We start from the raw sequence: 15,055 nt of genomic DNA, 5'->3' as shown, positions 1-15,055 counted from the left end.
GGGGAGCTGTCCTCTAAGCCATTTCCTGACTGTTGCTTGGACTTGGGGTAAATTCTTGCTGTTCATTTTGTATGCTGACTGGCAAAGTTTGACCTAGATGATGCAGACAGATTTATACACACACTGCTTCTACTTGACTTTAAGGTTATCCTGGAATTAGCTGGATATAATAGAGTACACCTCCAGTCTCAACACTTGAGAAGTAGAGATCGGTCAAGGAGTTCAATGTCATCGGATGGACAACAAGTTTGAGGCCAGTCTGGGCTACATGAAACCCTGTCTGAAAAGCACAGATTATTCTTGTATAGAGACTAGAAAAAAATAAGGTTGTGCATTTGCCTTGCTTCTACTAAGTAGCTAAGTTGTCCATAACTTCTGTCAAAAACAGTGCTTTCTGCTCAGGAGAGTCACAGACTGCACAGACATTTGCTGGGGTCAATGTAGGTCGTCATCACTTCTCTCAGCCCTAACACATAGGAAGAGATGGAGACTTAGCACTGGAGTGGGTAGGGGGCGGGGACCAATCACATGAGCCTTGAAGTTCCCTATGTTTTCAGGTAACTTCTCTGGAAATAAAAGCATCATAAAGCTGAAAAATGTGTCCTTTAGGGTTAAATGGGAACACATGCAGTTGTGGAGTGAGACTCATGGCCTTTTCTCTGCTGAACTAGCTAGCCCATCATGCACTTGAGAAGCAGTTGAGAGGAGGTTGGTAGGTGAAGGCAGGGCAGCAGCCTCGTCTGGCTTTGAATATGGGAGACTGCCATGTCTCAGCATGAAATTACACAACCGGAATCTCTCACACGACAGCCACTCGCAGCATTGTGTTCTTCTTTTTCCATTTCTCCAGGAAGTATATTTTCCAACCTTCCCCTGGATGCTCAACGTAAATTCAGAGACCTTATCCAGCCTGCTAAAGCACAACACAGACTGGCATGATGGTGCTTGTAATCCTTGCTTGTTCAAAGGTTGAGGCAAGATGATGACAAATTCAAGGCCAGCTAAGGCTACAGAGCAAGACCCTGTCTCAAAATAGAGAAGGGCTGGTAATGTTGCATAATGCTAGAATGCTTGCTCTAACTCATTCTCTAGCACTGGAAAGAAGATTTAAAAAAAAAAAACAGATTTAAGAAGTTGATGAGTCATGGTGCAAAGAAATATCGCAAGAAAGGCCTGCAACTGGTGCACATGCAGGGCATCACTTCTTGGTCATCTCTTGGGCGTTTCAAAGGTCTGGGATTTTTCTTGAGTCCTTGAAACTTAAGCACACGTTGACAGAAGAATAAGGAATAAAACCTTGGGTTTTATACCTGTATTTCCTGCTTCTTAAGCATCATGAAGAATATGTAATCAGACAAAAAGGGATCTTGGATTTTTTGCTTTTTTTGTTTATTGAGACACCGTCTCTTGTAGTCCAGGCTGGTGTCATAAATTTATTATATAGCTAAAGATAACTTTGAACTCTTGATCTTCCTGCCTCCACCTCCAAAATGCTAAGATCAAAAACGTATACCCCAATGCCCAACTCCAAAAGGAATCTTTTAATGTCATTCTGACCATGTCTTTTGATTTATTAAAGGTCTTTTCTGGCAGTGTCTTTGTATATAAGTGAGGTAAATGAAGTCATGTTTTTCATTAGTAAACTGGCCAACTCTTAAGAAATGGAAGATCAGAGGGCTAAGCATGTGTGGTGGCCCATGCCTTTAATCCTAGCACTAGGGAGGCAGAGGTCTCTGAGTTTGAGGTCAGCTTGGTCTACATAGTTCCAGGACAACTGGAGCTATGTAGAGAGACCCCGTCTCAAAAGAGAAGGGGTGTAGGATGGACAGAGGGAGGAAAGGAGGAAAAACTAGGCGTTCAAAGCCAGTTTGTGCTATCTAATGAGTTTAAGTCCAGCCTAGGCTGAGAAACCTGCCTAAAAGCAAAATGCAAGAAACAAACAACAGCAATAAAACAGGAAGCAATCTGATGTCTTGGGTGGTTTCCTATAAACTTAACCATCCTAGCAGATTCTTCTAGGGATTTAAGTTGTAGTTGAGGAATAGCCAAATGGGACTGAAAGCAGGGATCATTCCAGAAGGCAGTGAATGTGAAGTCAGGATAAGGGCAAGGAGCCTGGCCTTGTGAAAGGCTAACTAGTAGCTAGTTGTCTAGGCTTTGGAAGCTCAGAAATGTTACAGAGCTGCATGAGTGTCACAGGGCCTGCCATGACTTTGCCATTCATTGTAGTACAGAGCAGCTTAGGTTTCATAAGCCAGGGAGGCTTCATGAACACTGAATCCCACGTGACACTCGCCCTGGAAACAACTCTTCTGATCTGTCAGCCTTTAAACTCTAAAAGGCCGCCTTAGCTCACAAGTTAGGAATTGCACTGGGCAGGAGGCTGGTAGTTGCCAATCCTGGTCTGTCAGGAGAAGGTCTTTGGATTGGAGGCCAGCAGCGTCATCAGTTCCTCAGGGTGTGCCTCTCAGGCAGGTGAAGTCTGAGGCTGGATGACCCGTGATGGGCTTTTCCCCACTACTTCATTAGGATGGCAGTGCCTTCAGTTACCCTGTACTTGTGGTGCTTGCTCCCACTGCCTTATCCTGGGGCATCTTCTCCAAAAAATCCCAGGGGGAAGGCCAAGGAAGGAAGGAGAGAAAGGGAGCATCCCACTGCACTTCAACAGTCCTTGTGTTCCTTCCATGGTGCAGTCCTGACGGCCTCTTCCCACCCTGGGTCTGTTGTCTTTTGCAGGCTTTGCCTTGGTAAACACTGTCAGGGCAGAAGCCTCATCATTCCCTGGGGCAGTTTAAGTCCTCACTGTCTTCTGAGTGAAATAAATACCCTTTCTTGCCCTGTTGTTTCTAACCTGTGGCTCCTGCCATCTGTCAGGTGATACATTAAAAAGAGTAACAGTCACGCTCTTTTGCATCTTGAATTGAAAATAGTGCTTTTCTCAAATATAAAATATATTACTATACTTTCAGGTTTCTCTTAGCCACTGAAATATCTCTCATTTGCTTTCTTTAAAATTTTCAGGTAGAAAAACCTTGTGGTGGTGGTCAAGATTTACTTCTTTATCCTGCCAAGAGAGAGCAGCCCTTGAGAAGTGAACAGGACCCTGAGAAGGAGCTCCCGGCCCCACTACCTGCTCCCAAGCAGGAGGTGCCATCGAAAGAGAGCCCAACAGTGATGCTAGATGTGAAGCAGAAAGTGGCAGAGCTGCTGGTGAAATACTCAAGTGGCCTTTGGGCGAGCGCACTCCCCAAAGCATATGAGGACACATACAAACTCAAGTTCCCTGAAGATGCCTTAAAGAATCTCGCCTCGCTCTCTGATGTGTGCACCATAAACTACATTTCCGGGAATGCCCAGAAGGCAATTCTCTATGCGAAACTCCCATTGCCCACTGACAAGAGCTTAAAGGATGAAGGGCAGGCTCAAGGAGATTTTGATATCAAGGCAATGATCGAAAAAGAGTTTTTGCAGATAGAAAAAAACATGACTGAAAGTGCTGATGGCTTTGTGGAGGACATAACCGTGCCACCTCTGGTGATCCCTACCGAGGCCTCCCCTTCTGTGTTGGTGGTTGAGTTAAGCAACACAAATGATGTGGTTATCAGGCAAGTTGGCATTTCTAGTTGTTGAGATGTGATGCACTGTTGTTGCTTGGCCATCCTTTGCATGAGTGGATGCTGTTGAGTGAAGGAAGAATGCCTCCCTTAGGGTTGTAGTGGAATGCAGAAATGTGCTAATATTTGTTAAATGCCCACAACGTTCTTAGGAGAAAGGAAGAGTAATAGTTTTTAAAGATTGGAATGATAATATGAACCTGGAAAAATTATGTCATAAGCATCATGACAACTGTATCAAAAGCATTATATTTTTATCCAACCTGTAAATAGCAAGCACTCTTCAAACCAGGTGATCCCATCGATCTAGGACTGTGCAGCAGTCCTGAAAAGTTAGGGTAACTAACTTCACCATACATCTCAGAATAGCCACTGGGCCTACAGGTGCCCGCTGACTTGAGCCTTTAGATATTATTGTGTGGTACAAGTAACTTTTACCTAACTGGTTAATGAGAACTAGAATTTTTTATTATTTATTTGTATTTTGGTTTTTCGAGACAAGATTTCTCTGTAGCTTTGGAGCTTGTCCTGGCACTAGCTCATGTAGACCAAGACCAGACTGGCCTTGAACTCACAGAGATCCCTCCTGCTCTGCCTCTTCTAGTGCTGGGACTAAAGGCGTGCGCTGCCACCGCCCAACTGATAGCTAGAATTGAAAACATAGGCTCATCTCTGAATGCTTGTCTTAGACTTGTAGGAAACTGTGAAGCATCCAGAGAATGTAGGAAGATTGTAATTTGCTACTTCCTGAAGTAGGAACCTGTGTCAGTGAAGCATTGGATCACTGTCCAGTGTTGAACTGGGGCTAATTAGAGGGGGAAACACTGAAGCAAAACACAATCCAGTCCCCTTCACCCCAAATGGCCCTCTGGTTTGGGCTTCCCAGGACCCATAGCCCAGAGAAAGCCCACATCAGAGTTCTTCCAGAAGGAAGAGCTGGACAACATTAAAGCTCCAGGGCTTGAGCAAGCTGAGACTAAAGAGGCTATGATACCTGGCTCCATCGCCAGGAAGGATCTTTAGGACTGTGGTTTCTATGGAGTATTGGGTGCAGGTAAAGCTTGGTGTGATGGTATGCTGAGGTTGGTCTGTACTCCAGTCTCTGTTCCCTCCCTCAGGTAATTTGGAGCTGGTGTGCAAGCCTGTACTTGCTCTTGCTCACCCTCACCCAGCTGTAGTACCACCCCTTGTCCTCACTCATGAGTGTAGCCAGCCTTCTCCACCGGCTGTTCTGAGAGCAGAGGCAGGTGCAGCTTTAGCTCCAGGACCCTGCTAGGACTTTGCACTGGGCAGATTCCCATCACCTCAGTTCAGGTCCCAAGCTCCTGAGAGACAAGATCACAGTGGGAGATCACATTCAGCCTCTCCTTAACGTTCACTGCACTCAGTAAGTATGAGTGATGGCATTTGACAAAGGATCTAACCAGTTCAGGGACGAAAACTACATGTAGAGTTTCATCTTAAAATAGCCCGTGTCTCCAAAGGTGCAGTCTTTGCATTTTGTGTAAAACTCTTTCTAGCATTCCCACTTCTCTCTAGAACAGGGAGGGTGACTGAGCCATCTTCTGTCCTGCTTCTAGTTACTAAGACCACAAGGAACAGGTTCTTAGGGTTTCCTCAATCACCTGAGGCTCTGGGTAAAAACTGGAGCAATACAAGAAGCAGGGTTCCCCCTCCTGGGCTGGGTAACTTGGGTGCTCTTCCAGCTGGCAGATGTCATCCGTAGCTGAGATATTCCCACTGTATAAGCCAGACATGGTTTTCCAGATCTAGAATCCTGAAATGTGGCCCTTAAGAAAGGCAAGAAAACAACCTGCTCACGCAGACAAGAAAGGAATGTGTTTTGAAAACACTGGATCAAAGGACTGCATGTCAACAGTAGAACTGTTTAGAAAAGGCTGGGGTGTGTTTGAAAACAGTACTGCTCAGGCTATACATTTCAGAGGCATCCAGCCAGAGCATGTCATCCCTAAGATACCAACACAGCATTTTGTTGTAATTTACTCAGATTTTTTAAATAAGTTTTTTTGGGCATTCTGTTGCTATATTTGTCTCTCTTTCAGGGAGCCCAGAGATGGAACCCAAGGGCTTGGCACAAGCTAGGGAATTGCTCTGCCACATAGAATCCCCAGACCTAATTTTGTTGTTGGTAGTTTCCCTGCTTTTCAAAGCTTTAGAATTTTGAGATGCAGCCTTGGCCAGGGTAAAACTATTTGCCAGATTCTTTTTGTAGTAGTCCATGGAGATCTCAGCAGCCTCAATCAAACTGTGGAGGGCTCATCTGGCCTCCATGGTGTCTCCATGCACCTTCCCTCCTCCATCCCTGGGACTTCCAATGCATACATTTCACCTGGCCATTCTCAGGACTGTCAAACATTGCCACATTAGGCTGTGATCTCCATAGCCTGTCCTCCTGCACTTCCCTAAGCACAGTTCCTCCCCCTGCTGGTGTGAGCAGCTGAGACTGGAAGTGAGGATGGTTGTAGGGAGCCAGGCTCCACTCTGTGGATCACTCACCCAGAGATCACTCTCTTGTTTTCTCATTAATCCAGGTATGTAGGCAAAGACTACTCGGCTGCTCAGGAACTGATGGAGGATGAGATGAAGGAGTATTACAGTAAGAACCCCAAAGTCACACCAGTCCAGACCGTGCATGTGGGGCAGCTGCTGGCAGTCAATGCAGAGGAGGATGCCTGGTTACGGGCACAGATCATTTCCACGGATGAGAACAAGATAAAGGCAAGCTCAGTTTTGTCTAGCATGAGGTAGATATGTTACCGGTTTTCAGATACGATTGCTGCTTCTCATTGTCCGTTCACAGCCTGTGTGATTTTCAGTAGAAATTCGAAGACAGTGTCTGTAGCAGCTGTCCTCATCAGCTCTTATGTCAGTGGGAGTCATGAGTCCTGTTTCCTAAAGTCACAGAGCAAGTAAAGTCCTCTGATGGGGGCAGAAGGGCATTTCCCCACCCCAACACCGAGGAGCTCTGTGAGCAGCTTCAAGCAGGCTTATCCTGGGGAAGCAACCCCCACAGAGAACCATTCTTCTTCCTCTCAGTGTCTTAGTCTGAAAGGGGCTGCTCCCAGGGTTACCTCCAGGACTTCTGGCAGCTAGGAGGAGTGTACAGGCACTGCTGTTACTCAGGTGACGCTGAGATCTGTAGCCACTTGATGGTGCCAGAGAGCCAGAAATGGAAGCACTGGGTGCCTGCTCGCTGCTGGCTGCCCTGTCTCAAGCTGAATTGCATCTTCTGTTCTCCTAGAGCAAAGAACACAGGGTGTGTGAGTCATATGGGCCCATCCAGGAACAAGTTTTTTTTTTTTTTTTTTTGTGAATTGTGGTTGTCATATAAATATGTGTTAGTAGCTGGACCGGGTGGTGCAGGTCTATAATCCAGCCACTTGGGAGGCAGAGGCAGGAGGAGCAGCCTGAGTGGCAACTTTGTAAGAGCCAGTCTCAGTTACAGGATGTAACTCAGTGCTAAGACACTTGCCTAGGAAACAACAGTGGGCCTCAAGTTCAGTCTCCCGTATCACAGAACAAACGGAAATCCACCACTACTGCCACCACAACTAAACTACAGTGCTGTCAAGCCAGCTGCAGACAGACCCTGTGGAGACTCTGGAGGGCTCCTGCCGCAGTCTGCTGCTTGGCTAACAATATGGCCTGACTGTCTCTAGCATCCTATCATCAGAGTATATGCCGTGGGCCCAGGAAGAACAAGTCAAGTTGCAGTTGTAGATTGCTTTGAATGAGAATGAAAGCTGCCTGAGTCTTGAGGCCTGCAAGAGGAAGAAGTTAAGGGTGGGAAAGGTGAAGTTGTGCACTGAGTGGCTGACAGCTGACCCTTTAGACTCTGTCACAACCTGGGTGCAGGCAGTGGAGTCCACTATCATTGCCTGAGAGGGAGTCTTTGCTCAGCAGCCAGGCACACTCACCACACGGTCTGGAGTTAGAGGGTTCCTTGCTGCTTTTCTTCCTCATACTCTGCTCTGGAGGAATTTATCTTCATTTCCTGCTGGTGCATGTACCCCATTTTCTTCAGAAGACACAGGCACCTGCCTCTGTTGACTGCTATTTTCTAGCCAACTCTCTGCCTGCCTTTTGTTGCTTGCTTTGTATTTATTCTTAATAACTGTCATGTGCTTTCATTAGGAAAGCATAATAAGCTTTCAACAGTCTCAGACTCTTAGTTATTCTAAACCCATGATAGTAAAACTTAGTTTCTAGTTACTAAGAAAAAAAATCTTTCATAGGTTGGAAGACAGAGGCTAAATGAATGAGTCCCAGGCAAGGCAGGGCTACATAGCGAGACCTTGTCTTGAAAACTAGAGAGGGAGTTTTTGTGGTCTTGAGGACTTCTCTGCAGAGTTGTGTGTGTGCTGTAAAGGTCATCTCTGTGCCACTGGTGTGTGTTGCAGTCACACTTATGTGGCTGTAATGAAGTATCTGGACAAGAGACAGCGCAGGAGGGTTTATTCATGATGCAGTCTTTCACTGCAAGAGAGTCAAGGCAGAAACAACAGTTAGTCCGTCTGCAACAAGAGCAGGGAGAAATGAATGCATATACACTTGTTGCTCAGCACAGGGTCCAAAACCAGGGCATGGTGTTGCCCACTTTGAACCCAGGTCTTCAATATCAATTGAGGTAGTTTAGATAGTCCGCCACAGACATTGTACAGGCCACCCTGACGTAGACTCACCGAGACACTTCCAGGTTATGGAAAGGTGACACACTAACCATCACAGTGAGAAGAATGTACAGTTCTGGGCTCTGTCTGAGAGCTTGGCCTTTGCTAAGGTGCGTGAAGACATAATCTAGCTCTGTGCACTGGAAGAAGACACTAGGTTTTCCTTTTTTTAAAAAAAAAATAATTCTCTGTTGTCCAAGCTGACATCATTGTTGCCCCCAACAGGAATATGTCAACCCCTAGGAGCACAGTAGCCCAGAGCAGGCCGTCAAAGTGATGCCTTGGGATTCTAGAATGTGGCCAGCATTACAGGGTTGATGGCTTCTCTGGAAATAGCTATTGCCCCTGAGAATGGGAAAGACTTGTGGTAGGAAGGATAAGATGACACAGCACTAGATGAAGATGGGGAGAAGCTAGACAGTAGCATTGGTGGCCTTGGTGGGGCCTCAGAGTCTGCTCTGCCTTGGCCTTGTTCTTCTGTTGACCAAGGGGTGAGGTGGCAGACAAGGGCCTGGAACATGGGACCTTGAGGCCAGCCTGCTGTCATCTTCTGGGGTGCATCAGAGAGCCTTTCCTTTGGCTTTGAGGAGACAGCTAAAGATACCACTTGCTGATTTTGAAATAAATTAAATCCAGTTAAAGGTATTACAGTTTTTAATAAGGATGAAGGCTTTGGTCGTAGACATGACTGGCTTTGCTTTGTTCCTTAGGTGTGCTATGTTGACTATGGCTTTTGTGAAAGCATTGAGAAGAGTAAAGCATACAGACTGAACCCACGCTTCTGCTCTCTGTCCTTCCAAGCTACGAAGTGCAAACTAGCAGGTAAGTGGGCTTCTTAGAAAACCCTTGTTACCAGTCTAGCCGTTCAGCTTGAAAATTCTCACTACATAGCCTAAACTGGCCTTGAACTTAAACTCCTTCCATCTCATCTCCTCAGTGCCTCCCTTACAGTTGTGACCTACGACTCCCAGCTCATAACATGTTTTTCTTAAAAGGTTGAGTGAATGAACTCATATGTAAGGTGTTCTGTCTAACCTGTCTAACATGTAGTAATGATGCAGATGTGACAGTGGATTTTTTTCTGTTATATATATTTATTGTGTAGAATATATCTCATTGTATTTTATTTTAAAAAGTTCATCTAGACATTTGAAAGGGTTTATGCTTGTTTTGTTTTGTCTTAGTTAAAGTGCATACAGCCCTGTACCATGGGACTCACTCAGTCTCATTCCTGTTGCTTCAAGTATTAGGAGGGTCCGTCAGCCCTCCCATAGAGGTGGACTGTGGAGATGCTGTCTGCTAGCAAGCCATTGTGCACCCAGGTGATCTTGACTGGGTTGTGTCCTGGTGCTTACATACTTCCTCTTTACAGAAGCATAGGAATATGCACATGTGGCTGGCACTAGGAATAAGATGTGGAAGGCACAATAAGATTAATGATATTAGGCCTTGTACCAAGGAGGCTTGTACTTCTAAAAGGTATCATAACTCTTTTTTCTAAAATCTCTCTCTCTCTCTCTCTCTCTCTCTCTCTCTCTCTCTCTCCCTCCCTCTCCCTCCCTCCCTCTCTCTCTCTCTCTCTCTCTCTCTCTCTCTCTCTCTCTCTGCTCCCCTCTCCCCCTCTCTCTCCCTGTGAGTGTGTGTATGTACACACACACATACATAAAATGCCTGTATTCCCCATGTAGACAAGTGGCTGTGACTATACAGGCCAGAGGTATTAGCTTCTCTGTACTTGGAGTTGCCAGCAATTGTGAGCCTCCCAGTGTAGATGCTGGGACCTGAACTCGGGTCCCCTGGAAGGATGGGAGCTCTGTAAACCACTGAGCCATCTCTCATAGTTCTTACGTGAAAATGAGCCCTCTACAGAAATACCTCACACATGTGATATCAACATTTCAGAGTCTAAGACCTCAAATTGGAGGCCAGCCCAGGCTACATAGTCAGTTCCAGGCCAGTGTGGACCTATAGAGTGAGTCCCTGTCTGAAAAAAGAAGAAAGGGTGTAGGGGCAGTGTCCCCACAACAAGGATGAGTCCTTATGTCTCTGAAGGGCCTGAGTCTGAGGATAAGGCCAGTGAGCTTTGAAGAGCCCATCAAAAGCTCTGAAATTGGTTTTGGTCTGGAAAGGGTACATTGCAAGTGCAGGCCAAGAGTCCGGATGCTGACTGAAAGGGTGAGGAGAGTTCCAGTACTAGGAGTCCTGAAGTGGGAAGAGCAGGAGTCTGCCTTGTAGCTAAGTCAAAGAGAAAAGTAGAGAAGGAGGCCCTGACTACAGGAAATGGGGTGCTCGTTTTAGGTTAGTTTAGTAGATGAACTTAAAGTTGCCGTGTATGCGTTATATTGAATTCCAGTTGTCAAAGAACTGAAAGAGTAATTAGTGACATTGTACCTGATGCCTGTGTTGAATGGAACATCAATTTCCTTTGATATATCAGAGGTTCTGTGGTGTCCTCAGAGTGAGTGATGGATAGGAAGGAAAAGGGGGGAAAAGGGGAGGAAAGGGAATATTTTGGTTTTTAGTAATACATGTTAATTTTATAAGGAAAGTTGCTATGCAGGTTTAACTGAAAATGGAAGCCTGCTCTGCCTTGACTTGATACACCTCACTTGCGCTTGCATAAGCCCATGGGAGACCTGTCCTTTCTGAATGAAGATGGAGGAGTGGATGGGATGGGGGAGTAGATGCCAAAGGGGAGGGGACTGGAGGAGAGGAGGGCGGGGAACCTCGTTGGTATGTGAAATAAATGGAAAAAATGTTATTTAAATATAAAATAAATAAATTTTTAAAAAATTCCAGAAGCATAATGAAGAAAAAAGTACACGATTTACAGGTTCTTGTTCATGTTAGTCTCTTGTTTTACATCCACATTTACATATGACTTGCAGGCTGCTCCTTCTGTGATAAAGCTCTGCTTGGTCATCAGTCTCCTTACCTTAAGAGTGACTGCTCTAATGTGTCTCTTAAAGAGGCATGCCCTTTATCTACAGATGTGTAAGGTAAAGAAGACTGGGAAATGAAGCTGCCATTGGAAAGTCAACAAGTGGTCGATATAGGCACTGAAGCTGTCTGTCCATGATGCTTCTGTGACTAAGTAGAAATGAAAGCAGTTGCTGTTTTCCAGGGTTGGAGGTTCTGAATGATGACCCTGACCTCGTGAAGGTGGTCGAATCATTAACATGTGGGAAGATCTTCGCTGTGGAGATACTCGACAAGTCAGACATCCCCCTGGTGGTTCTGTATGACACCTCAGGAGAAGATGATATCAATATCAATGCCACCTGCCTGAAGGCCATCTGTGACAAATCTCTAGAAGTTCATCTCCAGGTACCACTGTGGTGGTCACTGTTCAGTGTGAAGTATGTGGGGGTATGTGGGAGTCCTCTACAAACAGACACCACAGCCTGCAGAGCGGCAAGAGGAAGTCTGTTTCAACACGACTCAGTAGCAGTGTTGGTTCAAACCTTGAGAATCTGTTTATTTTAGGTACATTAAACATATCACAATTTGGAAAAAAGTTTCCTGGTGACAGTTAATTCAGTCCCATGTGCACAACAAAACTTACAACATAACTGCATTGAAACTCTTGTAAAGAACAAGTAGCATTGTCCATAAAGATAGGTTCTGTAGATTAACTGAGAAGGCAGACTCAAAGCAAACAATGCTCATGGTGAGAGTCTGGGGGAGGATAGCTCTATAGATTGATTGAGAGAAATAGGCTCAAGGTAAGGGTCTGGGGAGCCAGTGTGGCTTTGCCATACGGATAGCACAGAGGTTACCAGGCTATTAACCAGCCTTCTTCCATTTCCAACCTTGTGGGCAGAAAACAGGTTATATATCTCTTACTTTAAAGAGACAACCCTGCGTGCTTAACATTCCTGGTTTCCCTAGTGGTTATCTGTGAGCACAAGGCCCTTCATGCCTCCTACAAAAGTAAATCATCAGGGTCTGGGGACATTGTGGAGCAGGGAAGGTGCTTACCATACAAGCAGGAGGACCTGAATTCCATCATAGCCTGTACATAGTACAAAACAACAACAAAAACCCTGCTGCTGTGGTGTGTATCTAGAGTCCCAGCTCTTGGGAGCAAAGGCAGGGTGATGCTGGGATTCAGCACGCAAATCATCCATTCAGCAAGAGCCCTTGTCTCAAAAGATGAGATGGAAAATGTTGAGGAAAATACTTGGCATCTACTTCTAGTTTACATACTAATACATATATACAAGCACACATGTTTGCACACACACATGCACTTAAGAAAAAGGAAAAAGAGTGAATGAGGGAAAAGAGAAGAACATCAGAAAAGAAAGTTAAAGATTTTAGACAAATAACTGATACCACATAACTCGAAAAACAAGGAGGGAGGAAGAAGGGGAAATGGCATCACCTTACTAGGGAAAAAGCAAGCAAGGGGAGTAAATGGACAATGACAGGCTGGTCCTAGTAATTATTTCTTATGGATTAGATTTCTTATTTTCCAGTTTCTGCAGTAGAAATAATTTTATATGGAGTTTTCCTGTAAAGATTAAAAAGCATAAGGAAAAATTCCATTCGTGAAAATATTTATTGTTAGCCTGAACATTTTTTAAATCCGTAGGACATAAATGAACAAACTAACAAGTTATAGAATATTCAACTGAAAGAATAGGGTGGGTAGTAAAGAATATTTTAAAAACTTGATAAAAATGTTTAGGCTTTTAACAAAATAGGACTATGAATTATTTTTTATATGTTGTGATTTGGCCACAAAAATGGTCAAGATTAAATCTTTATGTTGATCATAGATTTTAAAAATGATTAAAATTCATGTACCCCATTGTAAGGGCTAGTTTTGTGTCAATTTGGCATAAGCTAGTGCCTTTTGGGATGAGAGACTCTCAATTGAGAAAATGCCCCCATCTGATTATCCTGCAGGGGTATTTTCTTGCTTGACCACGTGGCAGGGCCGAGCTCACTGTGGGTAGCACCACCCCTGGGTAGGTGTTCCTGGGGTGTGTAAGAAACCTGCCTGAGTAAGCCATGAAGAACCAGGCTATAAGCAGCATTCCTCCATGGCTTCTGCTTCAGTTCCTGCCTTTAGTTCCCTCCCTGACTTCTCTCAATGATGAGCAATAATCATGAAGGTGAAGTAACCCTTTCCTCCCCAAGTTGCTTTTGTCATAGTGTTTATCACATCAGTAGAAACTAAAAGATAAAGCAGACTGGTAATGGAATGGATTTTTTGAGATTTAAAAACAATAACAATCGTGTCATCATTTGTGAGCTTGGTGGCCCAAGGAAAAGTCCCCCGACAAAAAAGTATGATTTTAGAATACTCTTTATTCTTGGGAGACAATAAGCCAGTTAAGAACACATTCAGCCTTCAGGATGATGGGATGTTTAGGGAATGTCTCTTTTGTGCCTGACACAAATGACACTTGTATCATGTAAGTTATTAATTTTCTTCTGCCTAGATGTCTTTTAACTTCAAGGATTTTAAAATGTGACATTAGTTCATTTTCTTGTTACTGTGTCCCAACATCTGACAGGAGCAACTGAAGGGAAGAAGGATTTATAGGCTCGTTCTGTGAGGGGATACAGCCCAAAATGGCAGGGAAGCTGTCACTGTGGGCAGGTGGGGCACCCCTCGCATACTTCTGCATCATTTCTGTAGAAATGATGGCCTGTTGGGGCTCAGCTCACTTCCTCCTCTTTCTCAGGAATTCAGCCTGTGGGATGAAGCCACTCACACTGAAGTATAGGTACTCATTAAACCTTTCTAGAAACACCTCATACATGCTTCAAAGGTATTGTGGCTCTCAGAGTTGTCAAGTTGACTGTATATAGTAACCATCACAAGTATGTAAATGGAATGGGCTGTTCAGGTAACTGCATAAAGAGGTAAAGGCAAGCATATATTCTCAGACAGTCTCTGTGTTTGCTTGTTCCAGGTGGATGCCATGTACACAAATGTCAAAGTGACTAACATTTGCTCCGACGGAACACTCTACTGCCAGGTGCCATGCAAGGGTCTGAACAAACTCAATGACCTTCTGCATAAGATGGAGGACTACTTCCACTGCAAGGTATGGTGGAGCACCATCTCCCGAGATGAGCCGCAGACTGTAAGCAGGGCTCAGAGTGCATTAGGTTAAGTAACTGTTAATAATTAGAGGTCGATGCTTTACATGGTGAGTAGAAAACTTGACAAACTCCCTCTCCTGCTTTATGAAATGAAAGTGCAGCTGTGTGTTCCAGTGAACCATCACGAAGATAGTCACAGTGCCTGGCCTGGATGAAGTGTTCAGCAGTGGAATTGTTTACGTAGGACAGGCAGCTGATGGGGCCTGAGCACAGCTTGACTGTGACTACCCGCAGGAGCCAGCTTATCAGGCGTCACCCTCAAGCTCTCTGTTGAGGAGAGCCGGCTCGTAAATGTGATTCTGCAGTTCAATCCTCCTTCCTTTCATTCTGACTCAGAACATGCAGAGGTTTTGAGTCACTAATACGATGTAATTGTAATCCAGAATGTGCTGTGGTTTACAGATAACCAGACTTCTGCTTCAGCCCTGTCACCCCTGGAATGGGGAACCCTTCACTTCACCACAAAGGATGTCTAACACCTCAAGTTACTTTGTTTAGCTTTGTAGTATTTTGGCTAGTTGGCTACTCCCCTCCCTTAGGAAAGAGCAGTGGTTTTCAACCTTCCTACTGCTGTGCCCTTTAATACAGTTGTCCTTATGTTGTGGTGACCCCCAGCCATAAAATTAC

General features: G+C 44.9%; 1 protein-coding gene across 2 annotated transcripts in view; it reads left to right on the top strand.

The window, feature by feature from the left end:
• Tdrd7 (tudor domain containing 7) overlaps window positions 1-15,055 on the top strand; it is a 69,047-nt gene that overhangs the window by 35,070 nt on the left and 18,922 nt on the right. For both annotated transcript variants that reach the window (XM_048419899.3, XM_048419900.3), the window contains exons 7-11: window positions 3,022-3,605; window positions 6,167-6,353; window positions 9,016-9,127; window positions 11,430-11,632; window positions 14,236-14,370. In XM_048419899.3, coding sequence (XP_048275856.3) covers window positions 3,022-3,605; window positions 6,167-6,353; window positions 9,016-9,127; window positions 11,430-11,632; window positions 14,236-14,370 — 1,221 coding nt within the window. The remainder of the gene's footprint in view (window positions 1-3,021; window positions 3,606-6,166; window positions 6,354-9,015; window positions 9,128-11,429; window positions 11,633-14,235; window positions 14,371-15,055) is intronic.

This window comes from Myodes glareolus, chromosome 16, assembly GCF_982192425.1.
Source record: "Myodes glareolus chromosome 16, mMyoGla1.1, whole genome shotgun sequence".
NCBI classification, from domain to species: Eukaryota; Metazoa; Chordata; class Mammalia; order Rodentia; family Cricetidae; genus Myodes; species Myodes glareolus.
Note: the sequence above shows the minus strand (reverse complement) of the source record. Positions and strands in the feature narration are given on the sequence as shown.